General features: G+C 33.6%; 1 protein-coding gene across 1 annotated transcript; it reads left to right on the top strand.

Moving 5' to 3' along the window:
• The first annotated feature begins 428 nt into the window (after positions 1–428).
• LOC107007094 (DNA (cytosine-5)-methyltransferase CMT3-like) lies at positions 429–6,389 on the top strand. Its single transcript, XM_027913657.1, has 19 exons — positions 429–1,100; positions 1,372–1,409; positions 1,503–1,602; positions 2,859–2,966; positions 3,051–3,170; positions 3,251–3,350; positions 3,458–3,627; positions 3,746–4,075; positions 4,226–4,284; positions 4,370–4,436; positions 4,567–4,896; positions 4,989–5,057; positions 5,139–5,225; positions 5,318–5,405; positions 5,589–5,677; positions 5,765–5,869; positions 5,943–5,986; positions 6,092–6,161; positions 6,255–6,389. The coding sequence occupies exons 1-19, from the start codon at positions 543–545 to the stop codon at positions 6,372–6,374; spliced, it is 2,652 nt and encodes an 883-aa protein (XP_027769458.1). The 5' UTR covers positions 429–542; the 3' UTR covers positions 6,375–6,389.
• The last annotated feature ends 4,706 nt before the right edge of the window (positions 6,390–11,095 follow it).

The raw sequence follows: 11,095 nt of genomic DNA on the forward strand, positions 1-11,095 counted from the left end.
ACATTTCACAAGTAATGTCAATCAATATTCGATTATACGAAATATTACTACTCTTCTTTTAAGCCATGTTTTATTATGAATTTTTGGCATATATATATTTTCTCAATTCACACGAATGAAATAAATAAATATTTATTTTAAAATTATCATTTTTTCGTTAAATGACTTATTTTCCTTTTTTATTGGCTTAAAAAAGGATAATTTATTATTTTTATAGCAATACTTTAATTTCAGTTTGTAGTACGATTGATACAGTAACTTTAATTTTTTTTTTAAATATGGGCTTTTAAATGTAACTGAGGCCTTATTTCAATTCGCTTTTGAAATTGTCCAATAATTCCGCCAGTCCCGCCTTTTTCTCCCTCTTTTCACTAATTTCAAATATTTTCGCTAAGCCCAAAAAAACAAGAGATTATAAAAGCCAAATACAGCTCTCCTGTTTTTTTGCTCTCTCTTATATTCCCTCATCCTCCCGCCACTGTACACACTGCACGGCCGCCGCCGCCGCTGCGACCTACTACTTCATCTTTTCAGATATCCCAATGCCAAGCAAACGGAAAGCTTCTCCGGCTACAAAGCCAGAGTCTTCATCCGGCAGCAGGAAGTCGAAGAGACTTGTAGTTGAAAGACCAGATCCAGTAGTAGCTCAACCATCTGATTCCGATTTTGAACCGGAACCTGTTTTATCATCAAAGAAGAAATCCACGAGACGAACAACAGCTGAAAGTTCAGTGGTAGCTTGTCAATCGGAAAGCAATGACAAGAAGTTGAAGAAGCCAACTGTTGAAAAGGCAGAATCTGGTGTAGCTTCACCAGCTGATAGAGATTTCGTATCTGAGTCTGATTCGGCGACGCCGAGCAAGAAATCCACGAGGCGAGCTGCAGTAAAGGTGGAACCTTTGGTGGATTCTGTAGCTGAGAGTGATTTTGTGGAAGAGGAAGAAGTAGGTGGAATGGAGCTAGGGAGTCTGAAGAGCTTGTCGATTTCACCTTCCAAAAGGAAGCCTAAGAGGGCTGAGAAAGTAAAAGATGAAGAGTGTGTACTTGCCGGTGACCCTGTTCCGGATGCAGAAGCTAGACTGAAGTGGCCTCATCGCTATGTAAGAAAGATTCTTACTTTGAGATTTTAATTATTCTTTACTTTGAAATATTTGCAATTTAGTTGCAAAAACGTTTAATATAATTTTAGATGGCATGAAATTATGCTTTCTATATGGTATATCTGATATTCTGCTGCCAAACTTGATGCTATCTGAAATAAGAAGCATAATTTAAGGGACTGTTGTTGATAGTCTATCAATCCGTTTTTATTTGGCATCATTTGTCTTTATTTAATATTTTACTTACATGGCTATTTCTTTTTGTAAACAGAATAAAGGGAAAACAAATGGTACCAAGAGCTTAAATGGGTAAGTCTTGAACCACTTTCCACTCCAACATCATTTTTGTTATATATAAATTATTTCAAGGATTTATGTGTTTTTGGTACTTTCATGTTACAGTCAAGATGATCCGGACCAGTTAATTCAAGCTAAGTGCCATTTTAGTCGAGCAGATGTTGATGGTCAGATATATTATCTCGAGGATGATGCACATGTGAAGGTAAAGTGTAAATTAACCATAAACATACGTTATTCAGGTCCTTTCATTGTGTTGATATACTCTTTACAATAGGTTTGATAGGAATGTGGGTACTTTTTATGTAGTCTTAAATATTAACTTAATGTTAAATTGTATGTGGGCCTTATTTGTGGCAAGTGGAGCTTTTTACAGATAATGGGTGGAGATGATACTTGGGGATCTAGTATGTTTGCTTACTGTTAAGGAATGAATATAGTCATATTCCTTGTAATATACATGGACAACTTAATTCTAGGGGTTCATAGCAAATCTGTAGGACTTTCCTTTTAATTACTTCCATAGTTAGAAAGATCTATATGTATATAATCGTGTCACTTCATGTAATTTTATGTCAGCTTTTCTTCTTATTTGATATATACATGGTATTAGAGCCAGATTTATCCTTGTTGGATCTGTGGTTCATACTCTAGTTGGGCCTTTGTGTAAATAGGTGTTAGCGTCACCTTGGTTGGTGAATTGCTTATACAGACTTGTACAACTCTCCCTCTTGAGCTAGTTTTTGTGTTTGTGTTAGCATGGATGCCCTATCTTTACATCTACTTTGATATGTGTTTTCTTAGATAGCATTAAAAGAATTTCTGTTTCAATTTGTTTGATTGGTTTTGACATGACACAAAGTTAATGTAAGTAAATAAATACTTTTTAATGTTGTGGTTTTAAATTTAAGATATGCATAAAGTACTTAAAAGTCCTTTAGTGTTGGGTTTGAACATCCCAGGATTAAAGTTAAAATTAAAAGAGTTGCCGTTGTTTGTGTTGACATTGGACTCTCAACTTACCATGAAACTGCTTGTATAGATTTGGTAGTTTTCTCCCTATGACTTGGCTTTTGGGGTTATTTAAACACAAGGTTCACACCTTTTATGGTATCAGAGCTAGATCTGTCACTGTTTAGGCACCTATGGTGATGTTGTCCACAATCTAATTGCTGGTCTTGGTGAGTTTAGGTGTGTGGTGGTTGTGGAGGTGTTAGAGTTCGTTAGAGTCCTACACTTATTGGGGAATGGATTGGTGGTCTCCTAGTTTATGTTTGAGCTATACTCCCTCATGAGCTAGTTTTGGTTTGAGTTAGGCCCAAGGTTCATATTTTACAGTTGGTTGGAATTTTTCTCCATTTATCATAGCCCAATTATTGTAAGTTGAGGTTTGTTATTTTACTTATGGCCATAAAATGTATCCATGTATTGACTAATTTTTATTATCTATCATGTAACTAGGCTGCTGATGGTGAGGACGATTACATTTGCAAGATTGTTGAATTCTTTGAAGCAGTTGACGGAGTGCAGTATTTTACAGCTCAGTGGTTTTACAGAGCTAAGGATACTGTAAGAAATGCCAACTCTATAATCTGAAAGGTTTCTTGCCCCCTGTGATGCTATCATGGTCTCACATCTCTTTTTCCCTGCTAGGTTATTAAAAGCCATGATCAGTTCATTGACAAAAAACGTGTATTCCTTTCTGAAATCAAGGATGACAATCCTCTTGATTGCCTTGTGACCAAACTAAAGATTGTTCCTGTGCCCTCAAATGTATGTCTTTGTTACCTTGCTGGTGAGTACTGTGAATTGGTATTGAGTGGTTGAACTAAAAATGCAGAATATTGCTGCAGGCAACTTCACAGTTCAAGGAAAATGTAAAATCAAATTGTGATTTCTACTATGACATGAAGTACTTGCTTCCATACTCTTCCTTCATTAGCTTGCCTCCTGGTATTTATTTTTTGTCGACTCTTTTCAATTATTGTCCAACAGTGTTGGTCCTTTTGTGTTAGTATTCAAGCTTAAACATTCCTAATTGAGAGGTCAATTCTTTTTAGATACTACAAGTCCAGTTAGCTCATCTTCTACTATATCAAGTGACATTGATGCTGGTGAGGTCAAAGAACACAATCTGGAAAAGAAGCTCTTGGATCTATATTCAGGATGTGGAGCAATGTCCACAGGGTTATGCTTGGGTGCCAATAGCAAAGGCGTTAAACTTGTTACTGTATGTTCTTTCCTTCAACTTATTCTATGTTTTGCCAATTTGAACCAGCAGAATATGACTTACTTTCTTGATATTTGATAAGACCTTTAGTCCTGTTAATACAAAATCTTGGATGCAGAAATGGGCTGTTGACCTTAACAAACATGCATGTGACAGTTTGAGATTGAACCACCCTGAGACTCAGGTGAGGAATGAGTATGCCAGTGATTTCCTATCACTTCTGAAGGAGTGGGTACAGCTCTGTGTCTCTTGTTCCTTGATAAAAGGCAGTGTTCCTCCACACCCTCATTTGAAAGTAACAGATGAAGTTGATGAAGATGAAGAAAATGATGATGTAGGTGAAGATTCTGGTGATGATAAAGAAGGTGAAATTTTTGAGGTCGAAGAACTTCTAGAAGTTTGTTATGGAGATCCAAAAGAGAATAACAAACCTGGACTTTACTTCAAGGTACTTGACCATTGAGCTTGGAATTCTTTAATTCTTTGGTAGAACACAGATTTCTTATGTGGAAAAGCTGAAGTCATTTTATGTTTTTTTTTTCTGTGTGTTTCTGGCCCTTGTCATTTTCTGAAATCACTTTGATTACTTTGTGCCTAGGTTCGCTGGAGAGGTTATGGTCCGGAGGAAGACACCTGGGAGCCAATAGATGGCTTAAGGTATACACATGAAACAATTTATTCTGAAATTTTTTATGTTTATTTGTTTAAAAACATTGGTTCTAACGAGTTGACATTTGTATAGTGACTGCCCGAAGAAAATCAACGAGTTTGTGGTGAAAGGCTTCAAAGCAAATCTTTTGCCGTTGCCTGTAAGTAAATCCCTCTTTCAGTCCTACTGGCTTTGGGGTTAAAAGATCTGAACCACTTCTAGGTTATCAACTTGCTAACGATTTGTAATGCTGACCATACTGATTGAATTTTCTGTTGGTTGTTTTCTAGGGTGATGTTGATGTTGTATGCGGTGGACCACCTTGCCAAGGAATCAGTGGGTTCAATCGTTTTAGGAATAAAGAAAATCCGATGCAGGATCCCAAAAATAAACAACTTGATGTCTACATGGACATTGTGGATTTCTTGAAACCCAGGTTTGTATTAATGGAGAATGTGGTGGACCTTGTCAAATTCTCCAATGGTTTCCTTGGACGATATGCATTGAGCAGACTTGTAGGGATGAACTACCAAGCACGGATGGGAATGATGGCAGCTGGTGCGTATGGTCTTCCACAATTTCGTATGCGTGTTTTCATGTTTGGAGCTCTTTCATCAGAGGTAATAATGATTTTGATTTTTAAGTTAATATTTTTCCAAATCAATGCACCTATCCATCATCCTCACTCTGCTTAAATCTTGTCATGTTGCAGAAGTTGCCACAATATCCATTGCCCACACATAAAGTTATTGTGAGGGGTGTTATTCCCGTAGAATTTGAGGTAGGCTTTTGATTTTGTAAAATGTCATGAATGCTGTATCAATTGATGATTGACTAAATGTGTATCCGTGTGCTAATGCAGTCAAACACGGTTGCATATGATTCAGTCCGGGATCTTGAGTTAAAGAAAGAACTCTTTCTTGGTGATGCACTTTCTGATCTCCCTTTGGTATGTATGAGATATTAAAGTTGTTTTGAATGCACCTCCAATTACTTAAACATAAACTAGTTACTCTTTTTTGCATATGATTTTCTCTTTAGGTGGAGAACAATGAGCCAAGAGATGAAATGCCTTACACTGATGAGCCTAAATCTGATTTCCAGCATTTTATAAGAATGGGGAGGGATGGTGAGTCCACATATTTTGCTTGTAGAGCAATTATGTTTTGTTGTTCCACATTTGCATCAGAGAAGTATCAGCAAACACAACTCTTAATTATTATTTTGAAAAGTTTAATGTTGTAACTAGGGCTGAGCTTGAAATGGGTTCTGCATTGATGAGTTTTGCTAATGCATTCTGGTCATTTTGTAGGGTTGTTGGGAAGCGTACTATATGATCATCGTCCTCTTCAGTTGAACGAAGATGATCATCAGCGTGTATGTCAAATTCCAAAGCGGAAGGTAATTAAATTGTTTCTGTCATGCCATTTGTGGTACTAAGTGATGAGCTACTTGAAATGTTGAGTTCTTGACCTTCTGTGATTGTAGGGTGCAAACTTCAGGGACTTGCCTGGAGTTCGTGTTCGGCCAGATAATAAAGTTGAATGGGACCCAGACGTGGAGAGAGTAAAGCTACCTTCTGGGAAGCCTTTGGTATGATTTTGTTGGAGTGATGTAGTTATTGTGTTGTTCATTTTCAGGATCTGATGATGCTTAAAATTAACAGGTCCCTGACTATGCGATGAGCTTTGTTGGTGGTAGTTCCTCAAAGTAATGATAAATCTCTTTCCCCCCCTTGTTGAGTTGGTATCTTTATTTATTTCCACCTCCCTCTCCATAATGCTAAATACTATTTTTAATTGTGACATCATGCAGACCATTTGGTCGTTTGTGGTGGGATGAAACTGTCCCAACAGTTGTGACGAGAGCTGAACCCCATAATCAGGTAGCTTTAACCTTTGCCATCTATGTTAATTCATAAAATTATTTATCTTGTTTCATCCTGATGCATTGTTCTTTATTCTCATGTTTCTTCCAGACCATAGTACATCCACTACAAGATAGAGTGCTCACAATTCGTGAAAATGCAAGGCTCCAAGGTTTTCCTGACTACTACAAGTTGATAGGTCCAATAAAAGAAAGGTATTGCTATGACTAAAATCTGAGATTTCAGTATTCCTTTTATTAAATCCCTGCTTTGCTCTATATCACCAATAGGCTGGCGACTGAGGGAAGGGGACATGTTTTTATTGTTTTCACTTAAAATATCATGCTACAGTGAGCTTAAACTAACAAGAGAATTAGGAAACTTGCCAGAGCTGCCAGTATTTGGGAGATATTTATGAATGGAAAAAGTTACTTGGCTTTTGTTTTCTTATAATGGCTGTTATGGATATTAGTATACTAAGAGCCTGTTTGGCTCAGCTTAAAAACTGGTCAAACTGACTTAAAAGCTGGTTTTTGACTTATTNATGAATTTATCACTCTGTTTTATTGACATTATTGAGCAAATTTAATTTTTCATAAACAAACCAAGCACATCAAAATTGATCGTCATTTTTAAATTATTTTTTTTTATGATGATGATATTCTCTTCCTCATGTTTCTTTAGAAATCAACATGCAAAAATTTTCACTATCCCTCAAACAAAAAAACAACATGAATACTGTTGGTTGACCACCATCAGTTTGAGGGGGACTTTAATTACCATCAATTACATCTCTACTTATCATACATAGTTAGTTTCATAATATTTATATAAAATATTCTTTAATTATATTTAGCGTTATCATGTATAGTATTTAATCATGTATAGTTTTCTTGTAACCTTATGAGAAGATTGTCTCCTTCGTTCTAGAGGTGAAATCATGATTTTTCCTTGTTCATATGATATCAGAGCTAAGTTTATTTCCATTTTGGCTCTCGATTCACGCTCCAGTTGAGCCTGGGTGTGAAGGGGTGTTAGAATGGGTAAAAGTCTGCATAATGATTGAAAAATGGATTAGTGGTCTACTTATATGAATGTGAACAATCCTCCCTTCAAGAGCTATTTTTGAGGTTGAGTTTGGTTCAAGTGTCATATCTTTATATTTATGTGAATGTTCTTAAGAGCTAAGATTTAATCAGTAAATATAATGAGAAAAAAATTGAAGCATAAGAATATTAGGGTTTGTTTGGTAGAGTGTATTAGTAATGCTTGCATTAGCAATGCATGTATCAGTTATGCGTGCATTAATTATTCATAGATTATTGGCCGAACCTATAAACAGATCCCTAAACATGTCGGGGTTTTCCCTTCAGGTACCTCAACTACGTCATTTTCCTATTGAATCATTAAACCACACATAATTTGTTCCTTTTAAACATTGTTGGTTGATTTTGATCGGCTTTTCTATTGTAAATGCCTTCAATTGTGTTCGTATTGTAATGATTTTGATTGAAGGAATTTGTTTTCTAATTTGTTCAAATGGCTTGAAGTAAAGCACAATTATTCTCGAACAGTTTCATTATCAATTGGACTAATGAGTTCTGGAACAACATATGTACTTCTATCAATACCCCCACAAAATTTGGTTCCATATCAACCAAGGTGTTCAAAAGGAACAAATTATGGTTGGTTCAATGATTCAATAGGAAAATAACATAGTTGAGGTACCTAAGGGGAAAAATCCAACAAATTAGGAATTTGTTTATGTATTTGGCCTAAATTATTTTTATGCATTGTTTGGTTTGATGCATTAAGAATAGAATGCGTTGCATTAGGAAAATTATTATTACAAAAATACTCTTTAATATTATGATGGAAGATATAAAAAAGGTATTGAGGGGCAATTGGGTCTTTAATTGAGTTAATGCATGTATTAAAACTATTGCATTGCTGACACCTAGAACTTCATGGTATTAGCAATACACACTTTAATATACAATAGAAGTATAACTAATGCAAGCATTAGTTATATATAAGTTGGAAAAGAGTAACAAACAAGGTACTAGTAATACACAAGGCTAATGCATGCATTATTTTTTTAATACATTCTACCAAATGACCCATTTAGTATATTTTTTAGTATTATTGAATATCTAATTACTTAACGGTGAATTAAAATCAGTACCATTTTAGACAACAAAAGAAAATGCTTTAGCCAATAATAATGTCCCACTAGAGCCCTACAATACGCAAGGCAACTCTAATAAATCAGTAACCTAAAGCCAAATTCGAATGGAGGTCTTAAATTTGAATGTTTTTTTTATGAAGTTTATTATATCCAATTACTTAATCTTTCTTGAGGCATAATACTCATAATTTATCAAACTTCTATTACTTATTTTTTCTTTGATGAAAAGTTTATATTTTCTACAAATAATACTTGATGTTCTTTGAAAAAAATATGCATAACCTATTATTTTTTTATAAAAATGAGGCCCCTCAAATTTTATGGCCTAAGGAGGTTGCTTTCTTTTTTTTCCAACGGTGTAAAGCCACCACTGATAGTACGTAGCCCAATAGAAAAACTCCACTAGAGATATTGTTATGTGTGACATATAGTTTTCTGTGATTTACGTGATCTTGTATGAACCTAACTGACTTATATGTCCTTTTAATGTGTCTTCAGATGATAAGTCCTTTATCATCAACTTTCATGACTTGGGGCCAAGTTTCCATGTGTGCGTTGTATTCTTCGGTTGATCAAGTTATAAGGCTGAAACCTGATCAACCTAAGAGTTACAACGCATAAATGGTATCTCTTAATAACACTCTCCATCATGCCATTCCTTTAAGTCATTCTTTGACTTTGCTTCAATGTTTTGTGTAATTCGGCCCTTATTCTAAACAGACAGATATGAATGAGAATTTTCTCTAACATAATCTATAGAGTTTTGGAAACAAAAATTTAACTTAGAGCCTGTTTGGCTCAGCTTAAAAGTTGGTCAAACTGACTTAAAAGCTGGTTTTTGACTTATTTAACTGTTTGGCAATACTCAAAATAACTTATTTTAAGTTAAAAAAAAACTTATTTTAAGCCAAAAGTTAAAAGCTGGGGTAGGGGTGCTTTTTTTTTTTTAGCTTACAAGCTATTTTAAGTTGACCACATTTTTATCTTTTTGTCCTTAATATTTTTATACAATTTCCAAATTACCCATATAACCCTAACATCTCTTTCTTCGATTTTTCCCTTTTCACGTTTGGCATAACAACTTCAGCACTTTTATCCAAACGCATAACTGCTTATTTTAAAAATAAGTTTCAGCACTTTCAAAAGTACTTTTTTAAAACTGCTTTTATTAAGCCCATCCAAACGGGCTCTTAATCTCACATCAAAGTGAATATAGTACAGATACGAAATGAAAAATAAAAAAATATACTTTCTTCAAATAGAATGAGCTGGTTTGACTTGACACGAAATTTTAAAAAATAAAGAAGATTTTTTAATCTTGTGGTCCTAAATTAAAGTTATGTCAAATGTAGTAAATTACCCTTCAATCTTGTCGCTTTAAACATGCCACATGACAAACTGCAATTAAAATGTTACCAAAAAAAAAGTTATTCTTTTTTAAAAAGACTAAAAAAAATGAGATCATTCTTTTTGAAACGAAATAAGTAATACTCTTTCAGCAATTCAAACTAAACCTAATATTTTCTAAATTCCAATTTCAAACTAGAAATAAAACTTCCAGAAGGGTAAGAAGGTAAATACTTCACAAATAATTAAATACCAAACACTTGGAGTACCAACCATAGTTGAGAATTTAAAATTGTTTATGGGAAATTTGGTTATTCTACCAATCTCATGTTGCCATTTCTTTGCTTGAGTGGCATCTCATGTAAATGTGCATTTACTTGCTTTACGAGTAAGCAATAGTTAGTACACATTCTAATTATAAAAGAGGGGGATAAAGATGAGCTAAAAATCTATATATTCTTATAAAAATGGTAGATCTAGCTAGGTGTACATAAGTCGGGATTCAAATTTTTTATTTAATATGACAATTTTTTTAAAACTACAAATCAATAAAATTAGCTATTTATTCTCTTTATATATTTTTCAATAACATGAAACATAATCAAACCAAAAAAATACACACATATGTTGCAGGGTTAATTTTACTTTATTTTGAGGAGAGTAAAACATGACCGTATATTTTTTCAAAATGATGTTGGGAGGTGGTTGAACAAAAAGCATAATGTTGAATTATGTGTGCATTTCAATATTTGAAAATATATCATATCAACGAATGGGTCAAGCATATTAATGGCCTAAAGTAAAAATCAAACGAGGCCTTAAATTTAATTTGTTAATAATTCTTATATAATTGATTTGTTTTAGTTTTAAATTCATAATATAACGATTCTTATTTTAAATTATTATACATGAGATATATAGTATTCCAAATATGTTAAATTTTTTCTAATAATTCTTTCATTTTCATGAAAATTTTACTTTTTTCTACAAATAGTATTTAATATTTGTTAAAAAATATAACTTATAACCTATTATTATTAAAAATGAGGCCCCTTAAATTTGAAAATCTAAAATACATATTTTTTTAACACTATCGAACCATCCCTGCGTCATATTAAAGTAAATCATTATGCTTGCTGCATTTCACATTCTCGTTAGTGGCAAATTGTCACAATTTTTTCTCTGGCAAGTGTTTGAATTGATTTATTTTAATCATTTTTAAATTAAAATGTTTTTAAATTATTCTTGAAATATTTGAATAAAATAAAATAGTTATTTAATACTTAGAAATAGGAGTACAAATGCATAATACGGTGAATTATGACAAAAGAATACAAATTTATAAGAAGGTTTTGGTCCCACAAATATTGAATATCAAACCTTTTCTTTAACCAAAGGAAAATCTATCTTTCAACTT

Source organism: Solanum pennellii, chromosome 12 (genome assembly GCF_001406875.1).
Source record: "Solanum pennellii chromosome 12, SPENNV200".
Classification (NCBI taxonomy): domain Eukaryota; kingdom Viridiplantae; phylum Streptophyta; class Magnoliopsida; order Solanales; family Solanaceae; genus Solanum; species Solanum pennellii.

Coding starts and splice junctions, on each gene's coding strand:
- LOC107007094 (XM_027913657.1), top strand. CDS start 543: ATGCCAAGCAAACGGAAAGCTTCTCCGGCTACAAAGCCAGAGTCTTCA. Junction 1,410..1,502: donor GGTACCAAGAGCTTAAATGG/GTAAGTCTTGAA, acceptor TTCATGTTACAG/TCAAGATGATCCGGACCAGT. Junction 4,897..4,988: donor TTGGAGCTCTTTCATCAGAG/GTAATAATGATT, acceptor GTCATGTTGCAG/AAGTTGCCACAATATCCATT.